The following is an 18171-nucleotide window of genomic DNA, read 5'->3' as shown; positions in this document are numbered from 1 at the left end:
AAAGTTTGAATAGTTTCTTTTCCAAGATAACTACCCAATGGGATGAAGATCGAAAGCTTTCAAGTAAAATCAAGAGAGAAGATAGAAGAAGAATAATGAAAACTAGTATTGATCCATCAAATTACAACAGAGCTCTCTAACCCAATGAAAGGGGTTTAGTTGTTCATAGCTCTAGAAAATGAAAACAAAGATGGAGAATACATCATGGAACTAGCAGAGAAAGTAAAATACAGAGAGTAGTGTTATTTTACAAATTCCAGAACTCCCTCAATAATTCAAAGCTACTCCTATATATACTACTCTTCTCAGCTTCTAGTTGGCTCTTCAAGTCTTGGCCTTTGGATCTTGAGTTTGAAGTAGTTCTCTTCTTCATTTGGGCTTGGCTTTACTTGCAGAGAGAACGTGTGAAGTAGGCAGAGACTTTAGCTCAGGACGTTAGGGGTGTTAACGTTTAGTGAAAGTATGAGTTCGAGAACGTTAGTGACACTCAACATTGTCACTAACGTTCCAATGTACCCCTTTGCCTCATGTTAGAGCCCACGTTAACTAGGTTAACGTGGCTTCTAACGTAGCCTTGCCAACCTTCGAGAACGTTAGTGACACTTAACATTGTCACTAACGTTCCAGTGTGCCCCTATGTCTCACGTTAGAGTCCACGTTAACAAGGTTAACGTGGCTTCTAACGTGGCCTTGCCAACCTTCGAGAACGTTAGTGACACTCAACATTGTCACTAACGTTCCAATGTGCCCCTTTGTCTCACGTTAGAGTCCACGTTAACTAGGTTAACGTGGCTTCTAACGTGGCCATTCTTAGCCATCCCCAACGTTAGTGACAATGTTGAGTGTCTCTAACGTTGGCTCATCTTTCACTCATCAACGTTAGCTTCCACGTTAACTAAGTTAACGTGGAAGTTAACGTGGCTCCTTGGGGGTTTTGTGGGTGCTTCCAACGTTAGTGACATTGTTGGGTGTCACTAACGTTGTCGACCTCCCTTGCCTCTTACGTTAGCTCCCACGTTAACCAAGTTAACGTGGGAGTTAACGTGGTACATTTATCCTTAGGCCAACGTTAGTGACAATGTTGAGTGTCACTAACGTTGGCTTCCTTCCCCCTTTTAACGTTAGAGGCCACGTTAACTAAGTTAACGTGGACTCTAACGTGGCCACTTATGATCATTGGCCAACGTTAGTGATAATGTTAAGTGTCACTAACGTTGGCTCAAAGTCCCTTCTTCACGTTAGAGTTCACGTTAACCTAGTTAACGTGACTCTTAACGTGGGCGATGATGGCTTCGAGAGCGTTATCGGAAATCACTTTTCTCATTAACTTGCAAGTCACCTCCCATTCCACGTTAGTGGCTACGTTAATTAGATTAACGTGACTGCTAAGTGGTTCTTCCTTGCTTCCTTTGGTCCTGAAATCAAGCAATAGAGTGCATCAAAGTTCTAATCCAAGTCATGGGTAATGCAACATACAATTTGTCACTAAACTCAGGCAAAATCCTCATGAAATCATGTTAAATGCACAATGTATGCTTGAATCAAGGTGTAAGTGAATATCTATCCAAAACTAGCTTATTTCCTAAGGAAATGCATGAAACTACCCTAAAAACAGTAAAGAAAAGGTCAGTGAAACTGGCCAGGATGCCCTGGCATCACAACACCAAACTTAAAGCTTGCTTGTCCCTAAGCAAGTACTGGAACAAGAGAATGATGAATGGAGTGCCACGAGAAATAAGTCATTCTTGTGGAAGTCTTGTCACTGATTTTATGGTGGTTTCATGCATAGCAACTTAGGTTCATTCCATTACTGGCTTTCAGACCTTTATCATGTCCTAAAACACTGACTTTGCTTACATCCCATGAGACTTTTATTGATCCTTTTATTGTCATTCCAGGGCTTATTTGTGTTCTTCAAGCTAAGTGCTCTGTAAGGGGGCAACTCTTTAAGATAAGCTTTCAGCCAACACTCCCGAACCAGTTGGTTCAAGGTGTTAGGTGTTAAGACACCCCTAAGGACTTACTCCCTCAAGTCTCTCCCCCATACATACACACCACAGGCATCTGGTTCATTTATTTTCCTTCTTGAGACCTTGGTGTCCAGCACCTCTTTGGGTTACTAAATGCTCTGTAGTGAGGGTTACTCTTGATAGTGGACTTTCAGCTGATAATCCCGAGTTAGTTAACCCAAGTTACCAAGTGATAAGGCACCCCTAAGAGCTTATTCATCCAAGTAAATCCCTCACACAGGAACACCACAGACACATGCCTCAAGATTAAAACCATTGGTGCCTAGCCTTATTGCTTACTCTTTTTCTTTTGTTTTCACTTTAAGTGTTCTTTCCCTTTCTCTTATTAGGATCTTGTTATTTACTTAGTCTCATGGGTATATTCAAAGTATAGTATTCAGGCCAGATAGTTGTCATCCCCACCTTATGGTTGAACCAACTTAGCTAACTTATGATCACACCAAAGACTCAGAAAATTACTCCATATCATGAACTCCACTCTGGTCTTTTGAAACATAAACATTCTATTCTTCATTTGATTTTAGAGACAAGCATACCATAAGTAAAGATATGATGCAGTGACACTTAAACCATAAATCATAGACCTAAGCAATAAAAAAAACTTAAAATGCAGAGTTGAACTAGGTTCCAATCAACACATGACTATTAATTAACAGTGCATCCGGACTTCCAATTTTTAACACGATGAATAGATGGAATTAAGTAGCAATACAACCTTTGGGAGGTGGTTTACTACACCAATCCAGTTGCCCTCTTGTTGTCATTGTCATAGTTCTTGATGTCTCACTTTCTTAGTTGATGGTGCACCATCTCCTCATAAGCTTCCTGCAAGGGTATTGAAAGTTGCTTGTTTCCCAAGCACTTGAGGAATAGTCAGCTTGCATGTATGCTTATGATTTCTGAACTTATTTTGGTGTGTGAACACCAAACTTAGTCCCTTGCCTACTACAAAACCTTGCATACATGCGTAGAACCTCGTATCTTGCTGTTAGCAACTAATTAACTAAAGACTACTCTATATCCAAGTGGTTCCCTTGATTGATCTGAGCTAGCAATGTGTTTTGAGAGTGTAGTGTGATTCGAACTAGCATCCTTTGGTGGGACACCAAACTTAAAATCGCACTTTCACTCTTGAATTGTTTTGGTGTGGAACACCAAACTTAGCTCCTTGCAATGCAAGGGAAACAACTTGTGATCTTTATTGAAATGCAGCTGAAAAAGTAGTTACCTAAGGTTGGGTTGCCTCCCAACAAAGCGCTCTTTTATCATCGCTAGCTCGACGGGTCCTTACTTCACTTGAGATGATATTTTACTTCACTGTAAAAGTCCTCTCTGACCTTTCATCTATGATTTCGATGTGTACATATGGTCAGACTTTTGTGACAATGAAAGGCCCGGACCACCTCGATTTGAGTTTTCTTGGGAACAGTCTCAATTTGGAATTGTAGAGGAGTACTTGCTGCCCCTTTTCGAAATCCCTGGGTGCAAGATGCAGGTCATGTCTCCTCTTTGCCTTCTCTTTATATATCGTAGTATTTTCATAGGCTTGTGACCTGAATTCCTCTATCTCTTGCAGCTGCAAGATCCTCTTTGCACCAGCAGCAATGCTGTCAAAGTTTAGTATCTTGATGGCCCAGAGAGCTTTGTGTTCCAATTCTAGTGGAAAATGGCAAGCTTTCCCATAAACCAGTTGATATGGGGACATTTCCAATGGTGTTTTGAATGCTGTCCTGTATGCCCAAAGAGCATCATCCAGCTTCTTCGCCCAATCCTTTCTTGATGCACCCACAGTCTTTTCCAGAATCCTCTTTAGCTCTCTATTGGATATCTCCGTTTGTCCACTTGTTTAGGGATGGTAAGGTGTGGCTACCTTGTGTTTCACCCCATATCGTAAGAGAAGAGCCTGTAGTGGTTTGTTACAAAAATGGCTCCCTCCATCACTGATGAGGGCTCTTGGGACTCCGAACCGGCTGAAGATATTCTTCCTGAGGAAGTTCATGACCACTTTGTTTTCATTTGTTGGGGTTGCAATGGTCTCTACCCATTTGGACACATAATCCACTGCTACCAAGATGTACTTGTTTGCATATGAGGTTGGGAATGGTCCCATGAAATCTATTCCCCACACATCAAATACTTCCAGTTCCAAAATGAAATTCTGTGGCATGGCATTTCTTTTGGGCAAGTTCCCAGATCTTTCGCATTCATTGCAGCTCCTTACCAGTTCTTTGGCATCCTTGAAAAGGGTGGGCCAAAAGAATCCACTTTGTAACACCTTTGCTGCAGTCCTGTCCCCTCCAAAGTGGCCTCCGTAGCATGAGCCGTGGCAATTCCATAGTACCTCTTGTCCTTCCTCTTCTGAGACACATCTTCTAAGGATTCCATCTGAACACTTCTTGAAGAGATAAGGCTCGTCCCAGACAAAGTATTTTGCATCATTCATGAGCTTCCTCTTTTGATGTTTATTGATCCCTGGAGGTAGAGCCCCAGTTGCCTTGAAGTTGGCAATGTCTGCAAACCATGAGACTTTGTGCACTGTCATTAACTGCTCATCAGGGAAGAGCTCGTTCACACTCATATCATGTGTTCCTCCTTCCTCATGAGGAATCCTGGATAGGTGATCTGCCACCTTGTTCTCCACTCCCTTCTTGTCTCAGATTTCAATATCAAACTCCTGCAATAATAAGATCCATCTTATTAGTCTTGGTTTTGATTCTTGCTTGGCAAATAAATATTTAAGTGCTGTGTGATCTGTAAAAACAATGACTTTAGCACCAATGAGGTACGATCTAAACTTGTCAAATGCAAAAACTATGGCTAGCAATTCCTTTTCAGTAGTGGTATAATTTCTTTGAGCATCATTGAGGACCTTGCAAGCATAGTATATTACATGGACTAAGTTATTTTTCCTCTGCCCTAACACTGCCCCTACTGCAAAGTCAGATGCATCACACATCAATTCAAAGGGTAAGTTCCAATCAGGTGGGGAGATGATAGGGGCAGAGGATAATCTTTCTTTCAAATGCTCGAATGCCAACATGCAGGTTTCATCGAAGATGAATGGTGTATTTGATACAAGGAGATTACTCAAGGGCTTAGCTATTTTTGAAAAATCTTTAATAAATCTTCTGTAAAAGCCAGCATGCCCTAAAAAGCTTCTAATTGCCTTGACATCACTGGGTGGAGGAAGCTTTTCAATAAGTTCCACTTTAGCCCTGTCCACTTTGATTCCTTGGTTAGAAATCTTATGGCCAAGAGTTATTCCTCCTGTCACCATAAAGTGACATTTCTCCCAGTTCAAGACCAAATTGGTCTCTTGGCATCTTTTCAATACCAAGGCTAGGTGATTCAAGCAACTAGTAAAACAGTCTCCGAATACCGAGAAATCATCCATAAAAACTTCAATGAATTTTTTTATCATATCTGAGAAGATAGAAAGCATGTAGCATTGGAAAGTCGCAGGTGCATTACATAGCCCAAATGGCATGCGCCTGTAGGCAAACACTCCATATGGACAGGTAAATAAAGTTTTCTCTTGGTCTCTAGGATCAACCACTATTTGGTTATATCCTGAATAACCATCAAGAAAACAGTAATAAGCATGTCCTGCGAGTCTTTCCAACATCTGATCCATGAATGGGAGAGGGAAATGATCCTTTCGTGTAGCTTCATTGAGTTTCCGATAGTCAATGCACATCCGCCATCCTGTGACGGTCCTTGTAGGTATCAGTTTGTTCCTCTCATTAGGAACCACAGTGATTCCTCCCTTCTTGGGCACAACATGCACGGGGCTGACCCAAGGGATGTCTGAGATCGGGTAAATTACTCCTCCTTGCCAAAGCTTCATAACCTCTTTCTGTACCACTTCCTTCATGATTGGGTTTAGCCTTCTTTGGGATTGAATGGATGGTTTTGCATCATCTTCCAACAGTATTTTATGCATGCATATAGCTGAACTGATTCCCTTCAGGTCAGCAAGGGTCCATCCGATGGCATCCTTATGCTCCTGCAGCACCTTGAGTAGTTCATCCTCTTGATCTTGGCTGAGGCATGAGCTTATGATCACTGGGTAGTTCTCATTTTCTCCTAGGTATGCATATTTGAGAGTGGGTGGCAATGCTTTGAGTTCAACCTTGGGTGCCTCTGACTTTTCAGTCACTTCCTTTGGTGCATCTTGAACATGACTCTCTGCTGTTGCAACATCCTCACTTGATATATACTCCTCCTCCATTGATCTCTCGAGCTCTTCATGCTCTTCTTCTTCAAAACACTCCTGCACTTCTTCTTCAAGTGCGTCTAACCTCATGCATTCCCCCAATTATTTTGGTGGGTAACTCATGGCCTTGAACACATTGAATGTCATCTTTTCATTGTGTAATCTCAAGGTAAGATCACCTTTTTGGACATCAATGATAGCTCCAGCAGTGGCCAAGAACGGCCTTCCCAGAATAATGGAGGTCTTGGCATCCTCCTGCATGTCCAACACTACAAAATCTGCCGGAATATGAAGTCTCCTACTTTCACCAACAAATCCTCTACTATGCCATGAGGGAACTTGAACGATCGGTCTGCCAGTTGTAAGGCCATTTTTGTTGGTTTAGTCTCCTCGATTTTCATCTTCCTCATCATTGCTACTGACATCAAATTGATGCTGGCTCCTAAGTCACAAAGGGCCTTCTCTACTGTGATTTCCCCTATGATACAAGGGATCTGAAAGCTCCCAGGATCATTCAACTTCTGGGGTAGTTTGTGCTGGATGATAGCACTACATTCTTCAGTTAGTATCACAGTCTCATTATTCTTTCAGCTTCTCTTCTTAGTCATCAGCTCCTTCAGAAACTTGGCATAGAGTGGCATTTGTTCTATTGCTTCAGCAAAGGGTATGTTGATTTGTAGTTTCTTGAAGATTTCCAAGAATCTCACGAACTGGTTGTCATCTTCCTTTTTCTTCAACTGCTGAGGATATGGAGCTCTTGAGATGTTCAGTTTTGGCATCCCTTTTTCTTTTTGTGGACTTGAAGTGGGAGTTTGAACTCTATCTTGCTCTTCTCCCTTTTTATTTGAGCCTTCTTCTCGTGGTTTTTGGGAGAGTTCCTTAAGTTCCTTCCCACTCCTAAGTGTTATAGCTTGACACTCCTCCTCTTTGCTTGAATTTTTATCATTGCAAAGGTTGTGGTTAGAAAGCTACTTGAATAGATAACCAATTTGTGTCTCCAGTTTCTTGATGGCAGCATTTTGATTCTGTATGTTTGACTGCACTTCCTCTCGAAATACTTTACTGTTTCGGACGTCTTTGCATACTCCCTCAAGTAAGGTTTCAAGCTTAGAGAGTCTGTCATCAATTGATGGTGGATTGGGAGTAGAGGTGTTGTTTTGGTTTTGATATGGGTGTGGAGAAGTGTTGTTGTGGGGATGTTGATATGTCCTCTGTGTGAAATGTTGATGAGCTGCATTGTTATTGGAGTTGTAACGTCTCTGGTCTTGGCTTTGATCTTGCTAATTCCCCCACCCAAAGATTGGGTGGTTCCTCCATCCAGAGTTGTAGGTTTTGGAGTATGGATCATGGTTCTGTCTGGGTGAATTCCCAATGTAGTTGGCTTGCTCAAGATTACCCTCTGCCTCTTCATCCATTCCTTCTTGGGTTGTTGGTGAAGTGGTGATGGCTGCCACTTGGTTCCTCTCCATCTTCTTGGTGAGGTCAGCTAGCTGCTTGGTGATCATCTTGTTTTGGGCTAACAGTGCATCCGTGTGGTTCAGCTCCATTACTCCTCTAGTGTTACTTCTTTCAGAGGTATAGAAGTAGTCATTCTTAGCAACTGTTTCGATGACATCTATGGCTTCTTCAATGGTTTTCTTCTTGTCCAAAGAGCCTCCTGATGAATGATCCACATCCTTCTTTGACTCATAGGAAAGACCTTCATAGAAGATGTGAAGTTGGACCCACTCATTAAACATCTCTGGTGGCCATCTCCTTGTTAGGTCTTTGAACCTTTCCCAAGCTTCATAAAGTGTCTCCCCATCTTGCTGTCTGATCGTCTGCACTTCAGTTCTCAGCCTATTGATCCTTTGAGGGGGGTAAAACCTTGCCAAAAACTTATTCATTACCTCCTCCCAATTTGTCAGGCTTTCTTTTGGGAAGGATTCAAGCCATTTGAATGCCTTGTCCCTGAGTGAAAAAGGGAACAAGAGTAGCCTATAGACATACTGGTGGACTCCATTGGACTTCACTGTGTCACACTCCTCAAGAAGGTGGTCAAGTGTTGATTCAGATCTTCTTGAGCACCTCCTCCAAATGAGCAATTATTCTGCACAAGAGTGATGAGCTGAGGTTTTAGCTCAAAATTATTGGCATGTATGGTGGGCTTCTGAATGCTGCTCCCACAGTTTCCAGGATTAGGATTGATATAGGATCCTAAGATTCTTCTATCCTCCCCAGCACGGTTGGCATAGCCTTGATTATGAACCTCCTCTTCATGGTTATGAGCCTCTTCTTCATGTTGGTTTTCCATGTTTAGTTCAAAGTGTTCCTCCTCCTCTTTAGCACCGATTGCACGTTTTGCTCTTGCTTCCCTCCTTAATCTAAGGAGGGTCCTCTTTGGTTCAGAATCGAAGGAAGTTGAACCCCGCTTCTTCTCCCTGTCATACAACCAACAAGTACAAGCAAGTAACAATATGTGCAGATAGTGTTGCTGTCAGAATTACTGTTAGTTGTGAGTGGTGCAATATATCAAACAGTTAGTGGGTTAGCAAAATGAATGGTAAATAACAAAGAACACGAAAGAGTAGAGGGGGAAGGGAAGAAGTTAACTAAGACAAGTAAATTACTCAAACAGAAAATTAAATTAACAAACAAAAAATGCTCAATCTAGTGATCTCCTAATTTAATCATTGTTGATGCACAATCAATCCCCGGCAATGGCGCCATAAACTTGATGCAGGTGGAAACTGTCTCTCAACAAATTTCCTTCGGCAAGTGTACTGAATTTGTCATCAAGTAAAAACTCACAATAGAGTGAGGTCGAATCCCACATGGATTGATTGATCAAGCAACTTTAATTAGAAGAATGTTCTAGTTGAGCGAATTCAGAATTTGGGTTGAGATTTGCAGAAAATAAAATGGCGGGAATGTAAATGACAGAAAAAGTAAATGCTAGAATTAAAGGGCTGAAAGTAAATGACTGAAAGTAAATTGCAGAATTGTAAATGGGAATGGGGTGTTTGCTCATGAAAGTAAACACAGAAATTAAAGAGAATGGGTGAGATCAGAATTGGGGAGTTCATTGGGCACAGGAGATGTTGCAATTCTCCGGATCAAGTTCATTTTCATCTCTTCCTCAATCAATGCACTCATTGATCTCCTTGGCAATCTTAATTGATTGAATTATAATTTCTTGCAATTCAATCTCTCAAATCTTGATCAATAGCCAATTCCTTGGTCAATTGCTCATGAGAAGAGATGAAGTGTGGTCACTGATTATACCACATGCATTTCCCATATCAAGTATTGAGAGGATTATAGTCACATATCCATCCAAACCCAACTTGGTCCAGCATGAGAAAGCATTTCTAGCTTGATCTCTTCATTCCTCTTTCAAGGCTCAGAAGAGATCAAAGTTTGAATAGTTTCTTTTCCAAGATAACTACCCAATGGGATGAAGATCGAAAGCTTTCAAGTAAAATCAAGAGAGAAGATAGAAGAAGAATAATGAAAACTAGTATTGATCCATCAAATTACAATAGAGCTCCCTAACCCAATGAAAGGGGTTTAGTTGTTCATAGCTCTAGAAAATGAAAACAAAGATGGAGAATACATCATGGAACTAGCAGAGAAAGTAAAATATAGAGAGTAGTGTTATTTTCCAACTTCCAGAACTCCCTCAATAATTCAAAGCTACTCCTATATATACTACTCTTCTCAGCTTCTACTTGGCTCTTCAAGTCTTGGGCCTTTGGATCTTGAGTTTGAAGCAGTTCTCTTTTTCATTTGGGCTTGGCTTTACTTGCAGAGAGAAAGTGTGATGTGGGCAGAGACTTTAGCTCAGGACGTTAGGGGTGTTAACGTTTAGTGAAAGTATGAGTTAGAGAACGTTACTGACACTCAACATTGTCACTAACGTTCCAATGTACCCCTTTGCCTCACGTTAGAGCCCACGTTAACTAGGTTAACGTGGCTTCTAACGTGGCCTTGCCAACCTTCGAGAACGTTAGTGACACTTAACATTGTCACTAACGTTCCAGTGTGCCCCTATGTCTCACGTTAGAGTCCACGTTAACAAGGTTAACGTGGCTTCTAACGTGGCCTTGCCAACCTTCGAGAACGTTAGTGACACTCAACATTGTCACTAACGTTCCAATGTGCCCCTATGTCTCACGTTAGAGTCCACGTTAACTAGGTTAACGTGGCTTCTAATGTGGCCATCCTTAGCCATCCCCAACGTTAGTGACAATGTTGAGTGTCACTAATGTTGGCTCATCTTTCACTCATCAATGTTTGCTTCCACGTTAACTAAGTTAATGTGGAAGTTAACGTGGCTCCTTGGGGGTTTTGTGGGTGCTTCTAACGTTAGTGACAATGTTGGGTGTCACTAACGTTGTCGACCTCCCTTGCCTCTTATGTTAGCTCCCACGTTAACCAAGTTAACGTGGGAGTTAACATGGTACATTTCTCCTTAGGCCAACGTTAGTGACAATGTTGAGTGTCACTAACGTTGGCTTCCTTCCCCCTTTTAACGTTAGAGGCCACGTTAACTAAGTTAACGTGGACTCTAACGTGGCCACTTATGATCATTGGCTAACATTAGTGATAATGTTAAGTGTCACTAACGTTGGCTCAAAGTCCCTTCTTCACGTTAGAGTTCACGTTAACCTAGTTAACGTGACTCTTAACGTGGGCAATGATGGCTTCGAGAGCGTTATTGGCAATCACTTTTCTCATTAATTAACTTGCAAGTCACCTCCCATTCCACGTTAGTGGATACGTTAATTAGATTAACGTGACTGCTAAGTGGTTCTTCCTTGCTTCCTTTGGTCCTGAAATCAAGCAATAGAGTGCATCAAAGTTTTAATCCAAGTCACGGGTAATACAACATACAATTTGTCACTAAACTCATGCAAAATCCTCATGAAATCATGTAAAATGGATAATGTATGCTTGAATCAAGGTGTAAGTGAATATCTATCCAAAACTAGCTTATTTCCTAAGGAAATGCATGGAACTACCCTAAAAATAGTAAAGAAAAGGTCAGTAAAACTGGCCAAGATGCCCTGGCATCAAAGCTAAGAGAAGCTAAAGCACAACAATCCAGAGAAAACCTTACAGAGAATCTCGACAAAGAAGGAGATATGGCCGAACCCAACAACAATGCAAGGAAAATGCTTGGTGACTTTACTGCACCAAATTCCAACTTCAATGGAAGAAGCATCTCAATCCCTGCCATTGGAGCAAACAATTTTGAGCTAAAGCCTCAATTAGTTTCTCTGATGCAACAGAATTGCAAGTTTCATGGACTTCCATCAGAAGATCCTTTTCAGTTCTTAACTGAATTCTTGCAGATCTGTGATACTATTAAGACCAATGGAGTTGATCCCAAGGTCTACAAGCTTATGCTTTTCCCTTTTGCTGAAAGAGACATAGCTAGAACATGGTTGGACTCTCAACCTAAAGATAGCCTGAACTATTGGGATAAGCTGGTCACGACTTTCTTAGCCAAGTTCTTTCCTCCTCAAAAGCTGAGCAAGCTTGGAGTAGATGTTCAAACTTTCAGACAGAAAGAAGTTGAATCCCTCTATGAAGCTTGGGAAAGATATAAGCAACTGACCAAAAAGTGTCCTTCTGACATGCTCTCAGAATGGACCATCCTGGATATATTCCATGATGGTCTGTCTGAATTGTCTAAAATGTCATTGGACTATTCTGCAGGTGGATCTATTCATCTGAAGAAAATGCCTGCAGAAGCTTAGGAACTCATTGAAATGGTTGCAAATAACCAGTTCATGTACACCTCTGAAAGGAATCCTGTGAGTAATGGGACGCCTCAAAGGAAGGGAGTTCTTAAAATTGATGCTTTGAATGCCATATTGGCTCAGAACAAAATATTAGCTCAACAAGTCAATATGATTTCTCAGAGTCTAAATGGATTGCAAAATGCATCCAACAATACTAAAGAGGCATTTTCTGAAGAAGAAGCCTATGATCCTGAGAACCCTACAATGGCAGAGGTGAATTACATGGGTAAAGCCTATGGAAACACCTATAATCCCTCATAGAGAAATAATCCAAATTTCTCATGGAAGGATCAACAAAAGCCTCAACAAGGCTTTAATAATGGTGGAAGAAACAGGTTTAGCAATAGCAAGTCTTTTCCATCATCCTCTCAGCAACAGACAGAGAATTTTGAGTAGAGCTCCTTTAGCTTAGCAAACATAGTCTCTTATCTATCTAAGGCCACTCTAAGTTTCATGAATGAGACAAGGTCCTCCATTAGAAATTTGGAGGCACAAGTGGGCCAGCTGAGTAAAAGAGTCACTGAAACTCCTCCTAGTACTCTCCCAAGCAATACAGAAGAGAACCCACAAAGAGAGTGCAAGGCCATAACCTTACTTAGTGTGGCCAAACCTAGAGAGGAGGAGGAAGACGTGAATCCTAGTGAGGAAGACCTCATGGGACGTCCTCTAGACAAAAAGGAGTTCCCATTTGAGGAACCTAAGGAATCTGAGGCTCATCTAGAGACCATAGAGATTCCATCGAACCTACTTCTGCCATTCATGAGCTCTGATGACTATTCCTCCTCTGAAGAGGATGAAGATATTACTGAAGAGCAAGTTGCAAAGTACCTTCGAGCAATCATAAAGTTGAATGCCAAGTTATTTGGTAATGAGACTTGGGTAGATGAACCCCCCTTGCTCACCAATGAACTGAATAACTTGATTAGGCAGACTTTACCTCAAAAGAAACAGGATCCCAGAAGGTTCTTAATTCCCTGTACCATAGGCACCATGACCTTTGAGAAGGCTCTGTGTGACCTGGGGTCAGGCATAAACTTAATGCCACTCTCTTTATTAGAGAAACTGAGAATCTTTGAGGTACAGGCTGCCAAATTCTCGTTAGAGATGGCAAATAAATCCATGAAAAAGGCTTATGGACAGGTAGAGGACGTGCTAGTAAAGGTCAAAGGCCTTTACATCCCTACTGATTTCATAATTCTAGACACTGGGAAGGATGATGATGAATCCATCTTCCTTGGAAGACCCTTCCTAGCCACAGCAAAAGCTGTGATTGATGTGGACAAAGGAGAGTTGATCCTTCAATTGAATGAGGACTACCTTGTGTTTAAAACTCAAGGATGATCATGGAGAGGAAGCAAGAAAAGCTTCTCTCAATACAGAGTCAAATAAAGCCACCACAGTCAAACTCTAAGTTTGGTGTTGGGAGGCCACAACCAAACTCTAAGTTTGGTGTTGAACCCCCACATTCAAACTCTAAGTTTGGTATTGGGAGGTCCCAACAATGCTCTGAACATCTGTGAAGCCTCATGAGAGCTCACTGTCAAGATATTGACATTAAAGAAGCGCTTATTGGGAGGCAACCCAATTTTATTTTTCTATGTTATTTTCTTTCTTTAGGTTGATGATCATGTGAAGTCACACAAACTACTGCAAAATTAAAGAAAAATAAACAACAGCATTAATAACAGCACACCTGGAAGAGAAATTTACTGGCATTTAAACGCCAGTAAGGGTAGCAGAATGGGCGTTTAACGCCCAGTCTAGCACCATTCTGGGCATTAAACGCTAGAAAGAAGCACCAGACTGGCGTTAAACGCCAGAAAGAAGCAACAAGCTGGTGTTAAACACCAGAAATAGGTTGCAGCTTGGCATTTAACGCCAGAAAAGGAATAAAAGCTGGCGTTTAACGCCAAAAACAAGCAGCAGTCTGGCATTAAACGCCAGGATTGCACAATAAGGGCATTTGGCACGCCTAAAAGGAGCAGGGATGAAAAATCCTTGACCCCTTAGGATCTGTGGGCCCCACATGATTCCCACCTCCCCACCACTCTCTCTCTCTCCCCCTCACACATCTCTATAACACTCTACCCAAAACACCGCCCACCTATCAAATCCTATTCTCTTCCCTATATTCTCTTCACCAATCACCTCCATATCTCTTCCCCAAAAACCCCACCTACCTCACTTTCAAATTCAAAGACTTTTCCCTCCCAAACCCACCTAATTCCATTCGTCCACTCTCCCTCTCTTCCCTTATAAATGCCCATCTTCACTCCTTCATTTTCACACATCATAAACACTCTCTTACCCCCTTGGCCGAACCTCTTTCTCCCTCCATCTTCTCCATTTTCTTCTTCTTCCCCTTTTTTCTTTCTTCTTTTGCTCGAGGACGAACAATCCTTTTAACTTCGGTGTGGTAAAAGCATTGCTTTTGGTTTTTCCATAACCATTTATGGCACCTAAGGCTAGAGAAACCTCTAGAAAGAGGAAAGGGAAGGCAAAAGCTTTCACCTCCGAGTCATTGAAGATGGAGATATTCATCTCAAAGGTCCATCAAGACCACTTCTATGAAGTTGTGGCCAAGAAGAAGGTGATCCCTAAGGTCCCTTTCATGCTCAAGAAAAATGAGTATCTGGAGATCCGACATGAAATTCGAAGAAGAGGTTGGGAAGTTCTTACCAACCCCATTCAACAAGTCGGAATCTTAATGGTTCAAGAGTTCTATGCCAATGCATGGATCACTAGGAACCATGATCAAAGTATGAACCCGAATCCAAAGAATTGGCTTACAATGGTTTGGGGGAAATACTTAGATTTCAGTCCAGAAAATGTAAGGTTGGCGTTCCACTTGCCAATGATGCAAGAAAATGCACGCCACCCCTACACTAAAATGGTCAACTTTGATCAAAGATTGGACCAAGTCCTCATGGACATATGTGTAGAAGGAGCTCAATGGAAAAGAGACTCAAGAGGCAATCCGGTTCAATTGAGAAGACCGGACCTTAAGCCTGTGGCTAGAGGATGGTTGGAGTTCATCCAACGCTCCATCATTCCTACTAGCAACCGATCTAAAATGACTGTGGATCGGGCCATCATGATCCATAGTATCATGATTGGGGAGGAAGTGGAAGTTCATGAGATCATACCTCTAGAACTCTACAAGGTGGCTGACAAGTCATCCACCTTGGCAAGGTTAGCCTTTCCTCATCTCATTTGTCATCTATGCAATTTAGCTGGGATTGACATAGAAGGAGACATCCTCATTGAAGAGGACAAGCCCATCACTAAGAAAAGGATGGAGCAAACAAGAGAGCCCACTCATGGACCTCAATAAGAGCATGAGGAAGATCTTCATCAAGAAATTCCTGAGATGCCTCAAGGGATGCAATTTCCTCCATACAACTATTGGGAGCAACTCAACACCTCTTTGGAAGGCTTGAGTTACAACATGGACCAACTAAGGGTGGAGCACCAAGAGCACTCCATCATTCTCTATGAGATTAGAGAAGATCAAAGAGCTATGAGGGAGGAGCAACAAAGGCAAGGAAGAGACATAGAGGAGCTCAAGAGCACCATCGGATCTTCAAGAGGAAGACGCCACCCTCACTAAGGTGGACTCATTCCTTAATCTCCTTGTCTATTTATTTTTCTGTTTTTGATTTTTATGCTTTATAGTTTGGCTATGTTTTATGTCTTTATTACATGATCATTAGTGTCTAAGGTCTATATCTTAAAGCTATGGATAATTCCATGAATCCTTTACCTCTCTTAAATGAAAAATGTGCCTAATTACAAAAGAACAAGAAGTACTTGGATTTCAAATTTTATCTTGAAATTAGTTTAATTATTTTGATGTGGTGGCAATACTTTTTATTTTCTGAATGAATTCTTGAACAGTGCATATTTTTTATCTTGTTGTTTATGAATGTTAAAATTGTTAGCTCTTGAAAGAATGATGAACAAAGAGAAATGTTATTGATAATCTGAAAAATCATGAATTTGATTCTTGAAGCATGAAAAAGCAGTGAAAAACAAGGCTTGCGAAAAAAATGGCAAAAATAAAAGAAAAAGCAAGCAGAAAAAGACAATAGCTCTTTAAACCAAAAGGCAAGAGCAAAAAGCCAATAGCCCTTTAAACCAAAAGGCAAGAGTAAAAAGGATCCAAGGCTTTGAGCATTAATGGATAGGAGGGCCCAAGGAAATAAAATCCAGGCCAAAGCGGATAAATCAAGCTGTCCCTAACCATGTGCTTGTGTCATGAAGGTCCAAGTGAAAAGCTTGAGACTGAGTGGTTAAAGTCGTGATCCAAATCAAAAGAGTGTGCTTAAGAACTTTGGACACCTCTAATTGGGGACTTTAGCAAAGCTAAGTCACAATCTGAAAAGGTTCACCCAGTTATGTGTCTGTGGCATTTATGTATCCGGTGGTAATACTGGAAAACAAAGTGCTTAGGGCCACGGCTAAGACCCAAAAAGTAGCTGTGTTCAAGAATCAACAAACTAAACTAGGAGAATCAATAACACTATCTAAAATTCTGAGTTCCTATAGATGCCAATCATTTTGAACTTCAAAGGAAAAAGTGAAATGCCAAAACTGTTCAGAAGCAAAAAGCTACTAGCCCCGCTCATCTAATTAGGACTAAGTTTCATTGATATTGTGAGATTCATTGTATATTCTCTTATTTTTATCCTCTTTTGTTTTCAGTTGCTTGGGGACAAGCAATAATTTAAGTTTGGTGTTGTGATGGATGGATAATTTATACGCTTGTTGGCATTGTTTTTAGATAGTTTTTAGTATGTTCTATTCACTTTTTAGTATATTTTTATTTGTTTTTAAGCAAAATTCACATTTCTGGACTTTACTATGAGTTTGTGTGTTTTTCTGTGATTTTAGGTATTTTCTGGCTGAAATTGAGGGACTTGAGCAAAAATCTGATTTACAGGCTGACAAAGGACTGCTGATGCTGTTGGATTCTGACCTCCCTACACTCGAAATGGAATTTTTGGAGCTACAAAAAATCCAAATGGTGCGCTCTCAACTGCGTTAAAAATTATACATCCAGGGCTTTCTAGCAATATATAATAGTCCATACTTTGCCCGATTTTAGATGACACAAACTGGCATTCAACGCCAGCTTTCTACCCTATTCTGGCGTTAAACGCCAGAAACAAGTTGCAAGCTACAGTCAAACACCAGAAACAAGTTACAAACTGGTGTTTAACTCCAAGGAAGCCCTCTACACATGGAAGCTTCAATACTCAGCCCAAGCACACACCAAGTGGGCCCCAAAAGTGGATTTCTGCATCATTTACTTATTTCTGTAACCCTAGTAACTGGTTTAGTATAAATAGAACTTTTTACTATTGTATTAGGGATCTTTGGACGAGCTTTTGGAACAACTTTGATTATTGTTAGTCCTTAGACATTAGGGGCTGGCCTCACGGCCATGCCTACCTTATTTTCACTTATGTATCTTCAATGGTGGAGTTTCTACACACCATAGATTAAAGTGTGAAGCTCTGCTGTTCCTCGAGTATTAATGCAAAGTATTACTATTTTCTATTCAATTCATGCTTATTCTTATTCTAAGATATTCATTCGCACACAAGAACATGATGAATGTGATGATTATGTGACACTCATCACCATTCTCACTTGTAACGCGTGATTGACAACCACTTCCATTCTACATGAAGATAAGCTTGAATGTATATCTCTTGGGTTTCTAATCAACGATTCACATCGACTCCCCTATGACAATGGAGCATTTGAATCTGAGATTAGAATCTTCGTGGTATAGACTAGAATCTATTGGGAGCATTCTTGAGATCTGCAAAGTCTAAACCTTGTCTGTGGTATTCCGAGTAGGATCTGGGAAGGGATGACTGTGACGAGCTTCAAACTCGCGATTGTAGGGCGTGGTGACAGATGCAAAAGGATAGTAAATCCTATTCCTACACAATCGAGAACCAACAGCTGATTAGCCATACGATATCTGTGCATGGTATTTTTCATCCGAGATGGGAAATTCGACAGTTGATTAGCCGTACAAAAATCGTAGAGGACCATTTTCACTGAGAGCACAGAAAGTAGCCACTGAGAACAGCGATACCCAACATACATCTTGCCATGGAAA

General features: G+C 41.1%; 1 protein-coding gene across 1 annotated transcript; it reads right to left on the bottom strand.

The window, feature by feature from the left end:
* Positions 1-3399: 3399 nt before the first annotated feature.
* LOC130966595 (uncharacterized) lies at positions 3400-3735 on the bottom strand. The gene has a single exon (XM_057891408.1). The coding sequence runs from the start codon at positions 3733-3735 to the stop codon at positions 3400-3402; it is 336 nt and encodes a 111-aa protein (XP_057747391.1).
* Positions 3736-18171: the final 14436 nt, after the last annotated feature.

This window comes from Arachis stenosperma, chromosome 3 (genome assembly GCF_014773155.1).
Source record: "Arachis stenosperma cultivar V10309 chromosome 3, arast.V10309.gnm1.PFL2, whole genome shotgun sequence".
Classification (NCBI taxonomy): Eukaryota; Viridiplantae; Streptophyta; class Magnoliopsida; order Fabales; family Fabaceae; genus Arachis; species Arachis stenosperma.
This window is presented reverse-complemented; position numbering and strand designations above follow the sequence as displayed.